Source organism: Molossus molossus, unplaced genomic scaffold (assembly GCF_014108415.1).
Source record: "Molossus molossus isolate mMolMol1 unplaced genomic scaffold, mMolMol1.p scaffold_m16_p_7, whole genome shotgun sequence".
Classification (NCBI taxonomy): Eukaryota; Metazoa; Chordata; class Mammalia; order Chiroptera; family Molossidae; genus Molossus; species Molossus molossus.
In genome coordinates this window covers 1,217,806-1,240,548 of record NW_023425401.1, presented here as the reverse complement: position 1 = coordinate 1,240,548, position 22,743 = coordinate 1,217,806, and the positions used below count along the sequence as shown (strand labels likewise).

At 60.5% G+C, this 22,743-nt stretch overlaps 1 protein-coding gene across 1 annotated transcript in view; it reads right to left on the bottom strand.

Moving 5' to 3' along the window:
* Positions 1-22,743, bottom strand: part of ABCA13 (ATP binding cassette subfamily A member 13) — a 153,914-nt gene that overhangs the window by 102,420 nt on the left and 28,751 nt on the right. Inside the window, 10 exon segments of the mRNA XM_036247397.1 lie at positions 45-239; positions 4,390-4,508; positions 5,055-5,134; positions 5,995-6,152; positions 8,606-8,724; positions 9,780-9,868; positions 10,352-15,019; positions 17,709-17,899; positions 19,931-20,095; positions 21,152-21,285. Of these exon segments, the coding sequence (XP_036103290.1) occupies positions 45-239; positions 4,390-4,508; positions 5,055-5,134; positions 5,995-6,152; positions 8,606-8,724; positions 9,780-9,868; positions 10,352-15,019; positions 17,709-17,899; positions 19,931-20,095; positions 21,152-21,285 (5,918 nt within the window).

The window sequence follows — 22,743 nt, the reverse complement described above, 5'->3', positions numbered from 1 at the left end:
GGCCCCTACAGACACCGCACAGGCCGCCCAGCTGCCACCCTCACCGTGTAGACGAGGCTGTGCAGGTCCAGGTTCCGAGTCATCGACAGGAGCAGAGTGTACACCGCGGCCCCGGGCAGGCGGCACAGCTCCTCCGTGGCCGACTGAGCCTCTCTGCCCTCGGGAAAGGCCAGCAGGAGCCCGAGAACGTCCCGGCCACAGCTCTCGGACAGGGCCGCCACCAGGGCGCTGGACAGGACCTGCTCCAAAGCACGAGGTCAGCGGCATGCCCATCTCGAGGCCCAGACCCTGGGAGGAGCCGAGAGCCGTCCTCCCAGAGCCTGAGGGCTCGGGGACCCCCGCCCCCAGCCCCCGCTCCCTCCAATCATCGAGGATGACGGAGGCGTCCGCCTTCCTGGGGCTCGGGACCAGGACCAGGACCTGCCACGGGGGAGGGGGAGGGGCTCACATCGGCGGCCGCGGCCTCAGCCTGTCTGCTCGCCCTTCCCACCCCCTCGTGTGAAACTGCGTCTCCTCCCTTCCGAACTGAGCACCACGTTTCCGAGCTTGTCGCGGTTTTGAAAAGGAGACGTGGTGAGCGCGGCCGGGACGACCTGTGCCGCCGTCCAGCCCGTTAGCATCCACGCCCTCGGGGGCTGCGCGTCTCCCTGTGGACGCGGCTTTCGAGACGCCCTCCGGATAGGGCAGACCGTCACGGGACAACAAGTTCTAAAACATGAACTGCTGTCCGTGTCCCTAGGCTGACCGTGTAACTGCTCAAAGCGTCCGGCCCGCGAGACCCTTGAGAACGCGCCCGAGGGCAGGCAGGGCTCGGCGGACGCTCCATCCCAGGAGAAAATGCCGAGTGACTGAAACAGAAGCATGTTTGCCAGGGTCTCCAGGAAATAGCGTGGATGCCTGTGCGCACGCAGAGTCTTCAAGGGACGGGCTCAGCGTGGGGCTGGAAGTCCCGTCTGCAGACCAATGAGGAGACCCAGGGCCAAGGCCTTCGGGGCAGACCTCCCTCCTCCTCTGGGCTCCTCGGGCTTTGCTCTGAGCCTCCCACGGACTGGACGCAGCCCACCCACGAGGGACAGTGACCTGCTTCACTCGGCCACTGTTTAAATGTCAGCTCATCTGAAGGAACCTCTCGGGAATCGACTGGGTGTTTCAGCAAACAGCTCGGTGCTGCAGCCCGGCCGGGTCACTCCGCTGGGACCTGCGTGCTGCCCCGGGCCCTCTGGATATTGACCACATCATTCTCGGGCCACACAAAGTGTCAACTGAAACACGAGCCTGCTCTACTTGGTCAGGCTAATTTGGCGAGGCGTGAGGTTAGCGGGTATTGATTTCATGGGCCTCATACGGCCCGAGGGCCGGGCGTGCCCGCCCTGATGGAACCCTCACAAATGGTAGGACATGCCGAAGGGCGTTTGGGACTTTGAGAGAGATGCTAGGCACGTCCAGACCCCACTAACCGGGAAGCACCTTCCCTCAGGGGCCTGTGGGGTTCAGACACACCTTGAGGAAGGTCCCAAAGCCCCTGCTCTCAAACACGCTCTTGGGGGGGGGGGGTCGAAGGGGAGGTTGGGTGGGGTGCAGCCACCTTCGCCCTGATCACTTCCATGAAATACAAAGTGTTCCTTGTGGATGAAATTCCTCAGGCCCACAACTCGATGGGCACAGCTCCTGGCTTCCCAGGGGCACCGGCCAGAAAACGCCACAAGAGTCCCTGTGAGCCCCTGTATCCCTGTGCCCCTGTGTCCCTGGGTCTCCCTACATGTCCCTGGGTCTCCCTGTGTGTCCCTGGGTCTCCCTGTGAGCCCGTGTCCCTGGGTCTCCCTGTGTGTCCCCGTGTGTCCCTGTGTGTCCCCGTGTGTCCCTGGGTCTCCCTGTGAGTCTCTGGGTCCCTGGGTCTCCCTACATGTACCTGGGTCTCCCTGTGTATCCCCGTGTCCCTGGGTCTCCCTGTGTGTCCCTGGGTCTCCGTGTGTCCCTGGGTCTCCCTGTGTGTCCCCATGTGTCCCTGGGTCTTCCTGTGTGTCCCTGGGTCTCCCTGCATGTTCCTGGGTCTCCCTGTGTATCCCCGTGTCCCTGGGTCTCCCTGTGTGTCCCTGGGTCTCCGTGTGTCCCTGGGTCTCCCTGTGTGTCCCCATGTGTCCCTGGGTCTTCCTGTGTGTCCCTGGGTCTCCCTGTGTGTCCCTGGGTCTCCGTGTGTCCCTGGGTCTCCCTGTGTGTCCCCATGTGTCCCTGGGTCTTCCTGTGTGTCCCTGGGTCTCCCTGTGAGTCCCTGGGTCTCCCTACATGTACCTGGGTCTCCCTGTGAGCCCCTGTGTCCCTGGGTCTCCCTGCGTGTCCCTGGGTCTCCCTGCGTGTTCCTGGGTCTCCCTGCATGTCCCCGTGTGTCCCTGTGTGTCCCTGTGACTCCCTGTGCGGCTTGGGTCACCCAGCCTCCTGCACATGCCAACAGTCCCCACTAGGGTCATGTTCACCACAGCCTCAGAAGGCAGTCCCCTGCAAATACATGTCTGAAAGTTGTGTGCCCCTCTTACGACCCAGGGCGAGAAGGAGCCCCGGTCACCGCACCCCAGAGCAGCACACCTGCCCCTCCCTCTACTCGTCACCACTTTGAATCCCACGATGCCCGGCTCCCGGTCTGACCGGCGCCTGAGGCAGGTGGAATCGGGTGGGACGAGGAGGCAGGTCACACTCCACTTTGTTCTGGAAACACCGTGTTGCATCTTTTCTAAGGTAGCAGGACCTTCCCGTGCAGGTGCTGCGTGGGCTGATGTGGCCAATGTCAGGACACAGTCCACGTTGTCGTGCTCGTCCCAGCTGTCCACGTTCGGCTCGGACACATGGCGAGGAGCCGGGATGCAGGGCAGGCAGCAGGCCAGCCGCACGCACACACGCACATACGCACACGCAAGCACACGCCACACACCCTCAGACCAGATGCCTGCATGGGGTCACAGTCTCCCTCTGAAAACGAAGGGGAAGGTGTCTGCGTTCTCAGCAGGAGTGTGTTTCCGGGTCCGGTGCCTATTTGAATGGCGTGAACGCCGGCTTTCCTAGTGCCCCTGCCCTGACCTCACTGTCCAACTGTCCGGGGACCACGAGGGCGCCCACGGTCGGGAGGCAGAGGAGCAAACACGGTGCCGGGACACTGCACACAGCTTCCTCCCTGCCCCTGGAGCACAGTCCGCGGCAGAGCGCCGGTGACACCTGGTGGCTGCTTGCTCAGCCAGGCGGCCTCGCAGACCCAGGGCCCTGAGGTTAGCAGACTGAATGGGGAGGGACGGGAAGACGGCTGGCTGACCTGTCTCCGCACTTAGCCACTGACAACTGTCACGGATCCGCTGCCTGAGACCCCAAACCCATCACATCCACCTTTTCGAGAGACTGGCACTCCCCCACCACCCCCTCCGCCACCCAGGCACCTTCCAGGACCTGTCCCCCACGACAGACCCTCTGCGGCGACCTCAGGCACTCGGGGGTGCTGCAACTGGCTCCCGGGTCCCTTGCTCCATCGCCTTCTTTCTCACGCCGACTGATTCTCCCCGGCTGAGGCACCCGCCGTGCCGGGCGTTACCCACTGAGCCCGAGTCCACGTGAGGCCCCGTGTCTACTGGGCCCCCGACTGCCGACGGAAACGTTCACTTGAGAACGACTCCGTGGTGCCTGCTCTGAAGGCAAGTGAACCCTCCACCGCCCACAAGGGCTGGGAGGCAGCGAGAACACAGCTGACAACCCGCCCTGCACCCCATTTCAACCTCAACCCTGTGTCTCAGCGGCCTGCAGGGGCCCAGCCTGACACTGCTCCTCGCTGTCACCGTGACCCCGCACAGCAGGGGGGCTCTTCCTCACCTGCGGGAGACCGTGCTCATGCCTAGAGCTTTTCAATTATTTTTTTATCCTCACCCAAGGACATTTTTGATATTTTGTTCATATAGAGCGGGAGGGGGAGCGCAAGAGAGAAACATCGACGTGAAAGGGACACATCGAGTGGCTGCCACCCGCACGATCCAACCAGGGCCGGGGACAAACTGCAGCCGAAGTACGTGCTCTTAGCGGAACCGAACCCGGGTCTCTCCAGACCGCAGGCCGACGCTCTAACCGCTGAGCCAAACCGGCCAGGGCCCTAGAGCTTTTTCGATGTTCTGGGGTGCTGTGGTGTTGAGAATCCCTGGAATAAGTTTCGTTGCTAATTGTATCCTTCCTCACCCGCGTGAAGGGAATATTGTGACACTGAGGACCCGGGATCTTGGCACCAGACAAGGACACCCTTCGGTTCCTCTCTGCCTCCCAGTGACACCAGTCCCAGCAGCCACCCGGCCCTGGGAGGGGTGGGGTGAGGGGCGGGGACAAGGACTCAGCCGGCAACCCCAGGGTCCACGGGAGCCGCTATACCTGTGAGTGGGAAATGTCTGCTTCCAGAAGACTGTGGATGGTTCCCTCCGAGATGTGGACGGACCGGAGCTCCCCGGTCAGCTCGGTGACGTTCCTCATCAGGTCTTTCACCTTCACGTCTGGAAACACGGGAAAAAGGATGAACCGAGCGCCTGGGCTCTTCCTGTCGAACACAGGTCCACACTGACACCTGGTGAGGACCCTTCCGCCGGCCGCAGCCCACAGCAAACACTGACCACCCCACACTGGTCTGGAGGGGCTCCCGGTGCGCCCCGGGACGCGCAGACCCCGGGACGCCTTGTGCACCCGCTCGCTCCGAGGCTGCAGGCCCCAGTCCCTCTGGGGGGGACTTCCCGGAGCAGGGACCAGTGCTCACTCCTCCTGCCTCATCTGCTCTGCGGCGCGGGAGCCGCCGGGCGAGAGGCCAGACTGAGGACAGGCCTGCAGGCACCAGGGCGGCCCGGCCAGGGCCAAACCCAGGCCGCAGGAGGTTCTGCTCCTCCTCCCGGCCTGGCGGCCAGATCTTAGGGCCTGTCCCCTGGACCCACCCCTCGGACCAGCTCTGCACGTACAGGTCCCGGCAGCGTGCACGCTCGTCTGATGACACCTCTGTGTGAGAAGCCATTTCCTCTCTCCTCCCGCACGCGGAGGAAGCGCGTCCTTACCCGCAGTCACTGAGAAATTGCCGAGAAACGCCACGACCGAGTTCCCAGGAAGCAAAATCTTTTCAAGGTTTTGGGTCAACCTAAAACGGCAGAAAATCAGAGGTGATTTACACGAGACGAATGGCGGGAGCGGTGAGCACGCGGCCCGGGGCCCAGGGGGCGGCGAGGTGTCCCACGAAGTCCCCCGACGCCCCCGGCCTGCGGGCTCGGTGCGCACACCCACTCACACCACCGCGCCAGTGTGGCTGCTGCCCACGTGGTGAGTCGGCACCAAGGACGCATCGCTGCCCGGCCGAGGGCGCGGCTGGTTGAGCGTCACCCCGCACACCAGAAGGTGGCAGGTTTGATTCCCGGGCAGGGCGCACAGGAGGCAACTGACGGCTGCTTCTCTGTCCCCCACTCTCTTCCTCTCTCTCAAGTCCATCAGTGTCCTCCAGCGAGGATTAAAATGTGAAGGGACAGACGGAACATGGACGTCTCGGGACGCAGGACACCAAGCCGGAGGAACGCCGCTCTCCGGTCGAACACCCAGAGCCCATCTCCCCTCTGGTGCTTTGTCCTTTGAGAACACAAAGCAGTGGGGCGTCGGAGGGCGGCCTTCCGCCTGAGACCTGGGTCCCCCCAGAACTGCCGTGCTCCCTGCCCCGGGACTTACAACGCAAACCCTGCTGCTGCCCAGAAAGCGCGTGTTCACATGCATGTGCACACGTCACTCGTCTGCAATTCGTCTCTGGAAAGAGCTGGACAGCCCTGCAGGGGGAAGGCTGCGCGGCCTGCACAGCGGACGTACCCGCGCAGGCGCCGCGGGGCCCAGGCGGGCAGCCTGCACGGTGGACGTACCCGCGCAGGCGCCGCGGGGCCCAGGCGGGCGGCCTGCACAGCGGACGTACCTGCGCAGGCGCCGCGGGGCCCAGGCGGGCGGCCTGCACGGCGGACGTACCTGCGCAGGCGCCGCGGGGCCCAGGCGGGCGGACACGCACCCTCCCGGGCCCTGGCGCTCGCCAGGCGGCTCCGCAAGTGCTCCAAGGCGCTGGCAAGTTTCCTGCTGAGACGGGCACAAGTCTGCGGGCCGGGCCAGAACCAGGGCTCCTGCAGCTCCTGGAACACAACAGTGGGAGGCGCTCGGGTCCACGCTCAGGTCGGCAGCGCCGCACCGCGTGCCACCAGCACCGAACGTTTCCTGCGTGTTCCCCGGGACTAGAGAACCAGCGAGGCGAAGGGAGGACGGGCTGGGGGACCGCGGAGCCCTGAGCTGTGCGCAGAGCACCCCTCACGGGGAGGAGGAGCCTCTGCTCACGGGCACTAACGCGAGTGAGACCGCACCTCTGCGTCTCCTACGCTCCTCTCTGGGTCTCACCCTACGTTTAACTTCGTGTCGACATGTATCACTGGCAAAGGACAGTGCAGCCCGCCCCATAGCACGGGGGACGGGGGACGGGGGACAGCAGCCCGCGGGAAGGCTGCATGGCAGACGCCGCCTCTGGGACGGTCCTGAGCTGGTCACTGAGAGCACCGTGGGCTCGACAGGGACAGCGCTGGCCCGTGGGCGCCGTGCAGACCGGGAGGCGGCAGGAAGCACCGTGGGCTCGGCAGGAACAGCGCTGTCCCGTGGGCCCTGTGCAGACCGGGAGGCGACAGGAAGCACCGGGGCTCGGCAGGGACAGCGCTGCCCCGTGGGCCCTGTGCAGACCGGGAGGCGACAGGAAGCACCGGGGCTCGGCAGGGACAGCGCTGTCCCGTGGGCGCCGTGCAGACCGGGAGGCGGCAGGGAGCACCGGGGCTCGGCAGGAACAGCGCTGTCCCGTGGGCGCCGTGCAGACCGGGAGGCGGCAGGGAGCACCGGGGCTCGGCAGGGACAGCGCTGCCCCATGGGCGCCGTGCAGACCGGGAGGCGGCAGGAAGCACCGGGGCTCGGCAGGAACAGCGCTGTCCCGTGGGCGCCGTGCAGACCGGGAGGCGGCAGGAAGCCCCCACTGAGCCTGGACTTCCAGCCATGTGCTCCAGTCCAGCGCACCCCAGAAGTGCGGGACTCGCTGGGCGGCTGCCGCTCGTGAACAGGAATTTCTGTCCTCAGGCAGCTGCTCCCCGTGACTCCCCACCGAGTGGGCGGAGTGCAGGAGGGTGAGGGCTGACACCCAGCTTCCCCTCAGTGATTGGCCGTCAGCTGAGACTCCCCCCTTCCCCCCACGGACTCCACCTGGACGCTGAGGAGACCGTGCGGGAATGTTCACATGTGAACATTGTGCCCGCTGCTGGGAGGGAGCCCGGGGCACCTCCCTCCCGGCCTGGGGGGCCTCGCCCTCCGAGCTGAACCAAGACCACCGCGGAGCTTCGTGTGCTGAGACGAGCCTCCGCTGCTGACTGATACCGGCCAGAGTCGTGGGCCATCGTGTCACCATCAGAACCACTAGCACAGCCCCCAGGGCCGCTGTCGGCCAGCTGGAGGCTCTGGCCTGTCAACGCTGCAGCTCCCCTCGGCCCCCAAATGTCTGCGGGGTTTTTATGTTTCCACACTCACTACCTGGCGAGCAGTCTCCAATGGCCCAGATCAGTCAGCGTACTTGTGACAAAGCGCCAGGCTGCAGGGCGACTCTCTCCACAGCCCCGGGCTTCCTGTGTGCGCACGGACCACAAAGCCTGGCCCGGCTGAGGGTCTGCGCCCTCACTCCCTGCTCAGGGTTCAGCGGCGTGGCGGTCTGCCCGCACCACGTGGTGGGGGTGCCGTGTGCCCGCCTGGGTCCCCCTCTGCAACCCCTCCTCTCCGCTTCCTGTGCAAACCCAGCGCCCACTGGACACATGATGATGCCGTGCCCCGCCTCAGGACCGGCCCTGGGAGGACGGCAGGAATCACTGCGTCACCAGACAGACGTGTCCACGGTCCGTGCACCCCGGAGGTCAGGCAGCGTGGGCCCCATGCTCTTTAACCCAGGGGGGCGCCCAGCCCCAGACAAGCATCACTTCTCAGATCCAGCTCCAGTCAGAGGCCCGGCCGGGGCGTCACGGGGCACTTGTCGAAGTCACGCGGAGGAGACGGCCACCCCGCTCCGCTCCTCCGTGAGCTCGAGTACTTGCCCTCAGGCTCAGTGAGCCGGACCCCGACGGGCTGGGACATGCTCGACAGCTGGCTCTCTGGGGAACGTATCTTATGTGTAGAAGCTGCCAGTTCCCACAGTGTAAATGCTGCCACCGCGCCCAGTTCACACTGCAGCAGGCTGTCCCTGAGCACGGGACGGAGGACGCGCACCCAGCACGGTGCGGGACCTCCCGTCAGACGCACACTGAGCCCTCTCGGGGGGGGACACCCCGAGACAAACAGGGTGGGTCCTGAGCACTGACGACCCTTCTACACTATTTGATCACATGTCCCGCAATTTGATTTTCATAATGTCTTTAACAACCACCTTGCAACATTCCTGAAAGTGAGCAGCCAGCCCTCTGGAGTCCGTGCTAGTCTCCCCAGAGCACCTGTGGGAGCACCTGAGGCGGGAGGGCCTCACTGGGCACAACACCGTCAGCAAGGTCAGCACGGCCCTGCACACGCAGACACCCACCTGGTAGAGGCTGTGCAGCACAGTGACCCCCTGCAGAGCGGACGCCACCAGCCGCCTTACCCGCCCGGGCCCGCGGCTCAGGGCGGCACACAGAACCTCCTCGGCCCAGGATGGGTCTTCTGCCGGAGGAAACACAGAGTCGTTAGTGAGCCATTTTCTACCCAACACGCTGCGCTCACAGCGTCCTCTCTGCGAGCTGCAAAGGGGTACAGTTTCACAAGATTTCTTAAGTCATCAACATGAACGTCCAGAACACGGAGCTGCGCCTCTGGCTCCAAATGGACGTGACCGTTGTGCTTCCCTGGCCCGAGCCGCATGCAGAGGACCGACTCCCTGTCCCCCCGGTCGCTCCCGCTCTGCACCCTTGAGGGGAGGAGTCCCTGAGTAGAGATGGCCGAACGGTGACACGCAGGTCAGGGAGGGGCCATCCTGCACACCACGCAGGTCACATCCACCGCTCGCCCCTCACAGCCCCCCTCCGCCCCGCCCGACAGCTCTGTGGCCGCACGTTTCCCATCAGAAAAAGTGCTAGATCGCCTGGCCCCCTGGGAAACAGCCCTGCACTTCCCTCCAGCTCCAGCTCCAGGCGGACGCGTCCCTGAGCCATTCAGGAAGCTCGGCACCTGCCCTCAGGGAGGTCAGAGGGCAGCAGGAAAACCCAAAACGTGAGCACTAAATGCCCGGGCTTTGAGGTGACAGCGGGGGCCACTGGGCACACGTGGGCAGGGTGCGTCCTCTGTGCCAGATGCTGGACGCGCGGAGGGTCGGAGCGACGCTGCCTTCGAGGAACACAGACTCCAGCAGAGGGGCCGGGCCAGCCACTGCCAGCCCAGGACGGGGGCTGTCCTCCTGGGGAGGCCCCAGCTCCGGGCAGAGCGCAGCTGGAGTCATGGCTGGGAGACAGGGGAGCTGGTCCCGTGAGCAAAGACACAGACCGAGGTCCCAGCTGGGGGCCGGGAGGGGCTGTTCCCCTGGGCTGGACAGGAGTCGCCCTGATGGGAATGAGGCAGGAGATGGTGGGCCAGGGCCCTCGGGGCCTCGGAAGCCAGGGTGAGAAAGCTGCATGTTCCTCTCAGAGAGCCCCCCTCCCGCTGAGAGCCAGCTCCAGAGCGGCCGTGGGCGGGGCTCCCCATGGGCGGGGCTCCCCATGGGCGGGGCTCCCCGCGGTGCCCACCTGCCAACAGGAGCAGCGCACGCAGAACCAGCGTCCCGACGGCTGCCGGCGGCTCCCCGGGCCCGGAATCCAGCCCTGTCGGCGGCGAGCTCCAAAGAGATGAAAAAGGAGATGTGAAAAAAATGTAACGTGACTCTTAGTTTTCATTCTGGAATTTCCTCAGCTCCAAGTATAAACATCACAGCAGATAAACTGAACATATGGAAACTCCTCAGTTGTGATCAGACAGTTATTACATTAATTCGAATTGTGACCATGATAGCTATGCATAAGCATTTAACTAAGTTTCATTTCATACAGAATAGGATCTCATCATTATTTTCTTAGTTGAAAAACGTAAGAAGGTGTGAGTGACTAATTGCCAGGGGCTAGGTTTCTACATGTGTTTACTAGTCAGTTAAATAACAGGCATCAGAGTTATTTTACCGCGACATGTCAGTAGGTTGTTCCCTAAGACAAAACGCACTCTGAAGGGCTCTCGGAGGGGTCAGGTGCAGCCCACCCTGCGGACACGCCCGGGGGAGGGCCGGCTGGAATGCGTGCCAAGGGCACCTGCTGCCGGACATACTCACCTCGTCCCTGCGGCAACGTCACGGCAGAGCCCTGTCAGCAGAGACACTCTGTTCTCAGAACTTTCCTTCTCCAAAAAGGTGAAGAATGTCTTCAGAAGCCGCTCCATGAAGTCCACCCTGCTTCCGGGAGGGAGAAGTAATCTCTCGCCCTTTTCTGACTTTGTCTGGTCCAAGGTGAGGTTAATGAAATGCATGATTTGAAAGTCGGTGTCACTTAAATTCCAGGCTGCTTCGTGAGAATCCACAGCTAAGTTATTGATCGCATTAGCCAGGAAGCTTTTTAAAAGCAACTGAACCACTGAGAAGTTCGTTGGCTGTTCTTGGTCAAGAAGGTCGCCATGAGAATGACCTTCTCTGGAAATGTTTTTGAGATCACCCAAAAGAGAAGTAATATTGGTCAACAAAGCTCCCTTATCCGTTGAACTCTCATTGGCCATAAGAAGAAATAACGTTTGACTCATTTTGGAGGATTTCTCATTCGCATATTTACGAAGCCAGCGTTTCGTGAGCGATAGAAAACCTTCGGTCATTTCTGACGCCTGCGGTGGTGATGAATTCTGGCTTCCCAATAAGCGGGCAAGTTGCAGAGTCATGTTGTGAAGAGCCCCGGGATTCACCGCCGGAATTTCTTTGCTAATGTCGGAGAACGGGGTCCTGCTGTTGGAGCCACGGTTTGGATCTTTGACGGTTTGCTCAGACTCACGCCACAGATCTTCAACGATGTGAGTGGCTCCTCCTTGTCTAACAAAACGTGAGAGCACGTCCACACTCCCACCCGCACGGTCTGCGTTCAGAAGCGTCACCAGCAGGGAGACGAGAGAGCGAGCACTATTTTCCAGGCTCCGATCCCCAGAGAGCGCTTCTATCCTCCTTTCCATCGTCAAGGGAAGATGTCTAAGGGCTGCCTCTGCGCCTTCAGTGTTCAGAGTCTCGTTTAAAGTAGCTAGTGTCTCAAGAATGTTTTCATCTGATGCAACTTTTGAGAAATTCACCTCTTTAAATGTTTCTATGATTTGCAAAGCAACTTGCTTCATGGGACCAGGGGGACACAGTCCGGGGGTGCTGCCCGTGCTCTGATTTCCGGGCGCCGGGATGAAGGGGAGCACCTTACGCCACCACCCCTGCACCGCTCGCAGGAGTGAAGAATTCACACGGAAGACTTCGGACAGCTCCAGGAGAAAGGAACCCCAGTCCACCAGCTCACGGACGACACAGACCATTTCCCTGGTGACTTCCATCGGCGCGCTTCCGTTGGAACATTGTGAAACGTCGCCTCGGGGAGACAGGTGGAGGCGGCCAAGAATACTGGCCACTTGGCTGTAGAAGTGGCCGTTACAGGCTTCTAACTCTGGACCCTGCTGAAATCCAGACGTGGTGTGACTCCGGCACCAAACCACAGGAAGGCAAGTCGCAGCCTCGGCAAGAACACTGGGCTTGTCAGACACCAACTCAACGGTGTCCAGAAGGGTCTTCATCACAGCAGCCAAGTCCTCCTTGGTGACGAGAGAGGTGCCTGTGCCGTGAAGGACTATGAAGCTGTAGATGTCCTGGAGGGCTTCCGTGACATTCTCGTCCACCACTCTGTGCAGGAGCCTCACGGCGTGAGGAAGGGCATAGTACAGACCCACCACGGCGTCCACGTCCTCGCGGGGAAACAGGCGAGACAGCCTCAGCAGGTGGTTCACGTTCCAGGAACGGAAGCTGTCTGCAAGCTTTTCCATCAAGCCCACAAGCAAGTGGACCCCCCGGCTGCCAGTCCCTAATCGACTGACATTCTTTAAAAAATCCATCAGACTTTCACCAACTTGTTCCAGTTGGTCTCCCAGGAGGTCTATGTCCGTCTTCCTCAGGGCGAGCAGGAGAGCGGCCGCCTTCTTGAGAACTTGACCGCTGCCCGGATCCTCTGGGTTGCTGTGCTGCACGGAAGGCGCTAGGGCGCTGAGCACATCCCTAACCACCTGAGAGCCGAGACTCACTGCTGCCAGTATTTCACGGGGACTTGTCTGGCGTGGATTTTGGAGATCGTGCGATAAGTTGAAGGCCAGGTAACGGGCTAAATGAAATAATGGACTGTCTAGGCGATGTCTCGCCTCTTCTTTGGGACCGGTAGTGAATAGATTTAAAAGCTTTTCAGCTTCCGAAGAGACGTTATTTTCCAGAAGGGCAGGGAAAATATCTTTCGCAAGTTCTTGAATGTCTTTCCCCAGAGCGACGACGTGCTGCCAAACGTTGTGAAATTGGCCAGGAATTTCACCTGACATTTCTACGGGCCGTAGACTTGACTCAATGAAATGTGTCCAACTGGACTGAGATGCAGATTCAAAGTCTCTCGTTAAGTTACTGATGAGCATCCTCACTTGGTCTGTGGAATCGTTTAGATGAGTTAATAAAATCTCAAATGTTGGTGCCTTTTCTTTTTCAAAGACGGCAGCGAGTATAACATGTAGAAAGTCAGTTGCGTTTTTTAGGTAAATATTCACACAGTTTATGTTTGACTTGTGCACCACACAATCAGACTCCATGGTATTCAACAGCCAAGTGACAAGCTTCAGTGTAGAATTAAGGCCGCTTTCCACCTCCCTGACGCGCCTGAGCACGCCCCGCAGACGGCCCTGTGCAGAACCGTGGGTACCGGTGGCGTCCGCGTGGCTGGGGCCGCCCACCCACTCGATGCACACCTTCAGGCCGCGCACGGCGCGCTCGGAGAAAAGGGAGGAGTTCAACGTGGCCAGAACACGTAGCGCCCTCCGTGAGGTGTTTGCAGGCAATGAGCCACCTTCCAACATAAGCTCGGTCATATTTTGGAAAGTGTCAGCACAGGACAATAAGTCTTGGTCACGGGACACATTTCTAAGAAATAATATTGTTTCTCTTAGGTCAGCGGTGAGGCCCCCAGTGTGTCCTTCCGTGAGGTTCCGTGAAAGGAGGAGGTTTGTCAGGTGCACGTGTCTGCCTCTGTGTTCCGAGGCGCTGCCTGACGCCAACACGCCGAGCAGAGAGGACAGAAACTCCCCTCCCGCGCGCGTGTTGAGCAGAAATGCCTGCAGCCGGCCTAGGGCGGTGTCCATGGCGGACAGGGACTTCTCCACCTGGTCCCAGCGGAGTGACTTCACTCTGACTAACGTGTCCTGTAAGGCTCCCCAGAGCGCCCTGAGGTTCAGAAAACTGTCCCGGTCATGGATGCCGCCACCCTGAGTGATGTTTCCAAGCAGGTCTATTATGAGCCTAGCGGGGCGATGGATGGGAAACACTCCCTGGCAGCTTTCGGAAGTTTCCGCGTCACTCTCCAGCTCACCCAAAAGCTGGGTGAGACCGACGTGAAGAGGGGCGAGAACATCCACGTCCAGCTTCAGCATCTGAGCCATGCTCCTCCAGATGCCAGTCCACGTCTGGAGCCACGAAATGGAGCAGCGAACGGCCGTCAGCCCACCGGGCACGCTGCCGTCTGCGGAGAGGCTCGCCAGAACGTGCGCCCACGGAGGAGTCTGCGGAGGCCCCTCGGCTCCTGAGTGATTCACAGAAGCGCTTTCATTACCCAAAGCGAAGCAACCGTTGTCCAGCAGGGCTCCTGCTGAGCTACGGAGGAGCTGGTGCACGTACTGAAATAAGGAAGTGCGCCCGTCACCGTCCACCAGGAGCCGCTGCCTGAGGCCGGTCAGCGTGGCATTGACGACTTCCAGTTCTGGGACCCCTGTGGACATCAGGGATTGGGTTTGAAGCTCCAACAGACTGAAAATTGAAAGCAACTGCTGACAAGGAGCTGCTTCCGAAATTCCCCCAAGAAGTTCTGTTGTCTCATATAAAAATGCAAATGCCCTGCTGAGGTTTTGAAAACTAAATTGCTTTCTGAGCTCCAAGATATGCTCTGAGGTTCGAGTCAGGAGAGAGAGTGGAGACTCTCCCCTCTGAAAGCCCAGAAACTGATCGACGTATTGGTGAAACAGAGAACAGATCTGCAGAAGCAAAGCCGACTCTCTGTCCTGGAAGATATCTAGATGCATATGCGTCAGAATGTCCTCGACGTCCCGTCTCTGCGGTTCAGAAAGGGCTGAGAGGAGACCAGACGCGTTCCTCACGGCGCGGACTATGTCCAGAGCTTCGGAGACTTGCTCCTGCCTCAGAAACCCAAGTTCACGGAGACTGTGGATGACAGTTCCACTCAGGTGAACAAAATCCAGGTTCCCCGCCGGCGACGTGGGCCCATCCGAGCGAAACAGCTGGGACAAGTTGAAGCTCTTACTGAGAGTCCCCTCGTGCGCTGCGACGGAGACATCCGAACGTGCAGCCGAGGTTTCCGGGTCGCCCCGCCCGCCGTCGGGAACGCCACGCGTCCACCGTGCCAGGGGCTTGGGGTCACTTCCAGAAAGTGCCGTTTCCAAAAATCTCAAAACAGAGTGCAGTCCCTTCTTTTCCAGACTTGGTATCTCTTCAATCATCTCTTGGCCAAATTCCGAAACCTTCTGAGTGGCAGTCCTCTTTACGCGGTTCACCCTCGAATGCCTTGTGTGTGGAAGAGTCTCCGTGGGGCCACCGGAGGAGGCGGAAGGGTTAGGCAGTAACAACGGCTCCCCTAAGTCCTCAGACGACACCAGGAAGCCCCTGCGCTCGTCCTCTAGGGGGCGCAGCTTCTGCTCCATCAGCTGCTGTTCCTTTGCGGGTGGTGAGGCCCTACAAGATTAACAGAGCTGTGTTAGTATCACGGAAACACAAACAAATTCAACCCATCGAATTTTCCAGAAACACTCAGATGTGTTCAGAGTGGAAGACAAAGGACGTTTGCTGGACGACGCTGTCCCCACGGGAATTAGGCGAAGGTGAGCATGCGGAAGGGCTTTAGGGCCCCACACTGAGCTGCCAAACTTAGCTGCCAACCTGCTCGCTGCACCAAAAACGCTACATTTCCAAGCATTTCACTCCCTGAGTTCGCATGTCCGGCTGCTACAGAGAAACCGTTTACGCCAGAAGACCCTTAGGGCGCGGCTCCGTGCCACCCCGTAGCGTGTCTCGGTGCAGAGGCTGTCCCAACGGCAGCACGCATCACCTACGGCCCATGTGATCTGGGGACAGGTGTCGGGACCCCCGTTCTGGGTGGCAATTCCCGTGCTCCTTAAACAGCGCCGGCCTCCCACCACCCTGCGCCGGCGGCGGTGCTGCGTCTGAGCCGTCCCGGGCGGGACGTGCCTGAGGAACACGGGGAGTAGGAACAGGGCTGCTGGCGGCAGTGGGCCCAGGGCTTCTGGTCCCTTCACGGTTTAGCCGCCACTTTCACGCCCACCGTCCGAGCCCCTCCTCCCACCTCGTAGGCGCACATGGTCTCCCGTTGCGTGGGGAGGGCACACGGCCAGGCTGCTCGCACACGGCAGGAACGGGCCGCGGCCAGGTTCTCTGCGGCACTCGGCCGGCCTGACGTTAACTGTGCTCAATGCCCCTCCTCACTGACTCAGACCCGCTGCTGCGGGCGCAAGTAGGAAATGAAAGATGCCCTGGGGCCACAGCGGGGCCTGTGTTGTCCTCGGGCTACTACATGCTGGGGCTTTGGGGGGGGGGGAGTGAGGCAAGGACCTGGATCCCCAGAGGGCCCTTCCCGTCCCCTCTGCTGAGCGCAGACGTTTCCCCGGGAACGAGGAGCCCGCCTGGAGGTGCGCCCAGTGCTCCCTGCCCCAGGGTCAGGACAGAGACCCGGGGTCAGCTCCTGCAGCGCTGGTCAGGACAGAGACCCGGGGTCAGCTCCTGCAGCGCTGGTCAGGACAGAGACCCGGGGTCAGCTCCTGCAGCGCTGGTCAGGACAGAGACCCGGGGTCAGCTCCTGCAGCGCTGGTCAGGACAGAGACCCGGGGTCAGCTCCTGCAGCGCTGGTCAGGACAGAGACCCGGGGTCAGCTCCTGCAGCGCTGGTCAGGACAGAGACCCGGGGTCAGCTCCTGCAGCGCTGGTCAGGACAGAGACCCGGGCCCTGCACACGGCAAGTCAGCGCGGCCACCGCAAGGCCCAGACATCGGTGCTGCGAGCAAACTTCACAGGTAAGTGCGCTCCACTCCCAAGTGTCCGAGCGCTGTCTTAACGTCCTAAGGCAACCTCTGTCCCACTGCGTGCCCCCCTCCCCCAGCACAAAACACTTCACGTGCTGATTTCGAGTTGGGCAGAGCAGTCAGGTCTGGGAAAGGCTACGGCCCTGCTGGTGCGGTCGAGACAACACTAAAGAGGACAGAACCCTCCAATGCGACTTCCACTTCTGGCCACGGAGCAGTGATGGAAAGACAGGTGCGAACAGGTGACCTGCTGGGCGGCAGACGAGTCGGCCGCACCATGAACACACCTGACCTGATTCAAACATGAACTGCTGCAGCCCACGACAGGGCCGTGCTCCCTGGAAGAGTGTCTGCATTTACCAAAACCCGCCGTGTGAGCCACATGGCACATCCCACCAAACCCAAAAGACTGAGACACTCAGAGTGTGTTCTCTCACTAAAACGGAATTGGAAATCACTTTTTTAAAGCAACTTGAAAGTCAGCCCCCAGGTGTCCATGGAAAGTCAGCAACATGCTTCTAAATAACATGAGTCAAAAAAGAAATCACAGCCCTGGCCAGTTTGGCTCAGCGGTTAGAGCGTCGGCCTGCGGTCCAGAGAGACCCGGGTTCGGTTCCCGCTACGGGCATGTACCTCGGTTGCAGTTTGTCCCCGGCCCTGGTTGGTCGTGCGGGTGGCAACCACTCGATGTGTCCCTTCACGTCGATGTTTCTCTCTCTCTCTCCCTTCCTCTCTCTCCCTCCCACTCTACCTGAACAAAAAATGGAAAAATGTCCTCGGGTGAGGATAAAAAATAAAATAAAAAATAAAAAAAAAGAAATCACAAACATGAGAAAACTCTGAGTAGAGGTAGAGGTAAGTGGAAATACTTAGAGCTCCAAGCAGGAGAGACGCATTCGCCTTAAGAGCATCTATTTAAAAAAGGAAAATATGAAGATCAAGAAAGCTAGGAAAAGCAAACTAAATGCAGTAGAAGAAAAGAAATACTAAAGATAAAAGGAGAAATTCATGAACTAGGAAACAAATTAGGAAAAACAATTCATGAAATAGCAAAGAAATGTTTTTGTTTGTCTTTAAACAAACATCGAAGACATCAAGCCTAAAATCCAGATGCTGGCCCTTCTCGCTTGTCGCCCCCCACGGAGGGTCTTCCTTCCCCATGTGGACAGCGCTGGGACGGCTGCCCCAGCCCAGCCCTGCACCCTGGGGGCTCCCCAGAAGCGACATTCACCCCCACCGCCGTCACACAGAATTCACCTCTAACTCTCAGCCTCTGAACCTCAGTGTTGCCGGGACTAAGAAACCCTGAAACAGGAGCGTGAGGCTTACGTGTCTGGAGGTGCGCGGCCGCCGGGGCCGGCTGCGGCCGCGATGCCCCCGATGCCCGCGATGCCCTCCAGCAGGAGCTGCCCGGCCCGCAGAGTTTCCACCGCCCACCGGGGCAGCAGGCTCTCTCCTTCCGGTGGGCCCCCGAGCGCCTCCAGGCGGTGGCCGGCCCTGGTGAGCACCTGCTGGAGCACCTGCAGGTTCAGAAACAAGAGCCTTAGGGTCCCAACAATAAATGAGAAAGAGCATTTCATCAAGAAACATCCACGGACCGGTCCAGATGACAAACAGCCCCTTTTTACGCTGTTGGAAGACTGAGATGATTCGCAATTACACTATGATTGAATTTCTACTCGGAGATGAAAAGTTACAAATTGCAACCATGGATGGGTGCCACTTTCAAATGGGGCCTATTTCCCTCTTCCCTCCCCCCACTCCCATTCCCGGAAGAGAAAGCAATAACATACATGTCTACACAAGTGAAATAAATACACCCCAAAAACTCAACCAACACATTTGAGAGAGCATAACCACATCCCACCCTCTACAATGGTGTCGTGACGGGATCCTGGTTCCTGGTCACCATGCGATGCCAGACGAGGGGGCGAGACACCGAAATGGATCGTGCAGGCCCAGGTGTGGAAGGAGGGAGCGCAGGGTGAGCGTCGTGTGCTCCGCGACCTAACCAACCAGCAGTCGGCACCAGGTAAGCGCAGAGCAGGGCTGTCCGCTGGGCCGGCTGACGCTGGCGGGTCAGCGCCGTCCCGGGCGTCCTGGTGCCGACAAAGGGCAATCCCGTCTCCATCGCTAACACGTTTCAGCCGCTGCTTGAGGTTTTGACCTTTACCAGTCACGCACGTCAGGGGAAGAGCTAAAGATGTGTCCTTGGAGGATGGCGTGTGACGGGGACCGTGATGAGCAGGTGGCTGGGCCTGAGGACCCCGCAGGCTTCCCTCCCCAAGGGCACAAGGCGCAGCCGGCCAGGCTCCCCCTCCCTGAACACCCCGCCTCTTCTCATTGTTCCCCTTGAAACCAGTCCCTGTTGGGGCCAGCACCGCTTGTCAACACCGGAGTGAAGGCCAGGCCGGTGGACATGCCCGGGGCTCAGGACACTGCGTCCCTGCACCCCAACACCCAGGACTCAGGACACTGCGTCCTTGCACCCCAACACCAGGGGCTCAGGACACTGCGTCCCTGCACCCCAACGCCCGGGGCTCAGGACACTGCATCCCTGTACCCCAACGCCCGGGGTTGAGGACACTGCGTCCCTGCACCCCAATACCCAAGACTCAGGACACTGCGTCCCTGCACCCCAACACCCAGGACTCAGGACACTGCATCCCTGCACCCCAACACCCAGGACTCAGGACACTGCGTCCCTGCACCCCAACACCCAGGACTCAGGACACTGCGTCCCTGCACCCCAACACCCAAGACTCAGGACACTGCGTCCCTGCACCTCAACACCCAGGACTCAGGACACTGCGTCCCTGCACCCCAACGCCTGGGGCTGAGGACACTGCGTCCCTGCACCCCAACACCCAGGACTCAGGACACTGCGTCCCTGCACCCCAACACCCGGGGCTGAGGACACTGCGTCCCTGCACCCCAAGACCCAGGACTCAGGACACTGCGTCCCTGCACCCCAACACCCGGGGCTGAGGACACTGCGTCCCTGCACCCCAACACCCAGGACTCAGGACACTGCGTCCCTGCACCCCAACACCCGGGGCTGAGGACACTGCGTCCCTGCACCCCAAGACCCAGGACTCAGGACACTGCGTCCCTGCACCCCAACACCCAGGACTCAGGACACTGCGCCCCTGCACCCTAACGCCTGGGGCTCAGGACAGTGTCCAGGCTGCATATGTGGACACAGACTATGGTTCTTGGGTTGCCACGCACATGCGACGTCCAGGACAAACTTCCTGGTGACACGGCTGAGGGCCAGCGAGCGAGGCTGGCAGGGCCTGGGGGAAGGGCACTCATGGCCGGGCTGTGGGGCTCCGGGCCTCTCCTGGGAGGACGGTGTGAATGCCCCTGGGGCCCGCTGTGTAGCATCCTGCCCGCCCTTGGCACTGCTCTGTTCAGAGAATGGATCCTGTGGGACATGTTCCCACCACGGCGAAGTCGAACATCAACCAGAGCGATGTGTGCGAGGACAGGTGGGACATGTGGCATCGAGGGCCACGCCGCCCGGCCGGGACGCCTCAAGGTGCACACACCTGTCTGCAGACCCGCGGCCAGCTGACCGCGTGCACCAGATAGGTGCTGGCCGCTGACCACCTGGCGTGACCGTCTCCAGGGTGACCCTCTCTGTCAGCTTCGTCCTCGGAGGTTTGGGACAAGACCGAACACACCATCTGCTCCAGCGAACTGTCTGTGGGAATCTGGCAACGACATGAAAAATGTTTAGAAATCAAGCTTTTTTGCCCTAGAATATTCTTCTAAGAATATTACCACAATCTTTCCAAAGGAAAAGATGATATCAGCTTAACCGAGAAGTAACAGTCGATAAAGTGTTGCTTAAAAGTATTCGTGGCCCGGCCGGTGTGGCTCAGTGGTTGAGCATCGTCCCCTGGACTGAGAGGTCCCAGTTCAATTCCCGGTCAGGGCACATGCCCAGGTTGTGGGCTTGATCCCCAATGGGGGGCGTACAGGAGGCAGCGGATCGATGTTTCTCTCTCACATCAACGTTTCTATTTCTTTCTCCCTTCCTCTCTCTCTAAAAAATAAATAAAAATAGACTTTAAAAAAAAAGTATTTGTGAATGACTGACGGGGGCTTTGGGAGTTAAGGGCTAGGTCGATTCTGTTTCTGCAGGCCCCCTGCAGCGGGACGAGCTCCGTGCCAGACCAAGGGCACAGGGGTCTCCGGTGTCCATCCCGACTGGGCCAGAAGCAAGCGTGGACCACCCGTGGGACTGGTACCTGGATGAAGGGAGCTGCTCCGTCAGAAAGCATCCTCGTCAAGCATCAAACACGATGCAGCCCTGGCCAGTTTGGCTCAGCGGTTGGAGCATCGGCCCGCGGACCAGAGAGGCCTGGGTTCAGTTCCCACTAAGGGCAGGTACCTCGATTGCAGTTTGTCCCCGGCCCTGGTTGGGGTCGTGTGGGTGGCAACCACTCCATGTGTCTCTCTCACGTCAATGTTTTTCTCTCTCTCTCTCTTCCCTTCTCTCTCCCTCCTGCTCTATCTGAAGATAAATGTAAGAATGTCCTCTGGTGAGGATAAAAAAAAAAAAAAACGGATGCAGTCGGGAGAACCGAAACTGGGCCAGAGACTGCTCACCGTCCTGGGATCCCAGCCCCGGGCTCCTGTCAAACTGCCACATGTGGTCTCGGTGTCAAAGGAGAAAGGACTCTCCCCTGCCGCCCGCCCTGCCCAGAAGCAACCCCGAGTCCCCCCCAGGGAAACCCCCGCCGAGAGAAGCCAGGAGTGTGCACCCCTTTCAGCTCCGCTGAGTAGTTCAGGACGCGTTCCGCATGAAGGTCGTCAAGCCCAAATCGGGACTTCAGGTCAGCCTGGACTTTCGGAGGGTCCCACACCACGCTGCGCAGGGACAGGCGGTACCCCGGCCCTGCAAGACAACCAGGGATCCACAGGTCAGGCCTCTCAGGTCTGGGGCGTCGAAAGTCGTTCAGAAGATAACGCCTCCTTCACTCCCGAAGGAAGAGCGAAGGGGGACCCCACGCGTCTGCATGATCAAGCAGGAGGTGCAGACCGAAGCTGATCCTGGGGCTGCAGAGGGGGAGCGGGCACACACGCCCCAGCATAGATGACGGCACATTTCTTCAGGGTAACCTGACCACGGAGTCCACCGACGGGATGAAACTCAACTCACTGAACCGGAAAATTTCACCCCTAAAATTTCCAGTTGTAAGGAAAACGGGTGGTTGTCGTGTAGATGACGTACGAAACCCTGAGCTTTCTAGTGAAAGTTATTTGTTAAACCGAGACCACAGGGGGGCTTCAGTGAGGCCTCTGTGTCCGGACCCCGTGTCCAGGTCTGTGCTGAGCCCGGGAAACTGGTTCCGCTGCAGTGACTACAGGAGGAGCAAGTGAGCCGCGGGTGACCCGGCTCCCCTGTGGCAGCGCCCACAGAGAAACCCCTCCTGCCCGGGGGGTCCTCCCGCACCGAGCCCCGCAACAGGAAGAACTGGGGCAGGACCAGGGTGACGGCAGGTGTCAGGTGCTCCCACAGAGCAGGAAGGGTCAGAGGTCCGTGTAAGCATCTCCCTGAGCCAGTCAGAGGCTGAGACCCCGAAAGTGGGGGCAGATGGAGAGAACATGAGCCTGAGCCCCTGACCCAGGTCGCCTGCCACCAAGCCCCCTCACCTGCCCAGCGCCCCTCCCTGCACACAGTTCTAACGTCCTGCTCCGCACTCTCCGTGGTCTGGCCTGTCCTCTCCGAGTCGCCTCTCGCCATCGCCCCGGGAACCCAGACATGCGACCGTCAGACACGGCCGCCCCCAGCATGCGCCCAGGCCCTCGTGAGCTCTCCTCCGGGGGGCTTCCTGAGGAAGGCGCCAGGGACCCCTCCGTGGCCTGTCCCTCACCACGCACGTCCCCCTTCCCCGGGCACGGCCCCCCTCACCACACACGGCCCCCACCACGCACAGCCCCCCCACCACGCATGGCCCCCCAGCACACGGACACCTCACGCTGCCTCTTCAGTCCCCTCCACGCAACCGTCCTGCAGACCTAACGCACGGCCTGGTGACTGCGGCTAATAACGTGGTATCGTGCACTTGGAATCTGCTGAGATCTTAAGTGTCACCCCACACAGAGAACTAGCTCCGTGAGAGGGAGCTGTGATCAAGTTGACAGGATGTGAAATGTATCAAGTCATCACGCCGCACACTTGACACAGATACAGTTGTGTTTGTGAAGCAACAGTATTCCATGGAAAAGGAAGGAACCAAACCCTGAGTTGAAAATAGAGCCAAACAGTCCTGGCCGGGTGGCTCAGTTGGCTGGAGCGTCGTCCCATACACCAAAAAGTTCCGGGTTCGACTCCCGGTCAGGGCACAGAGCA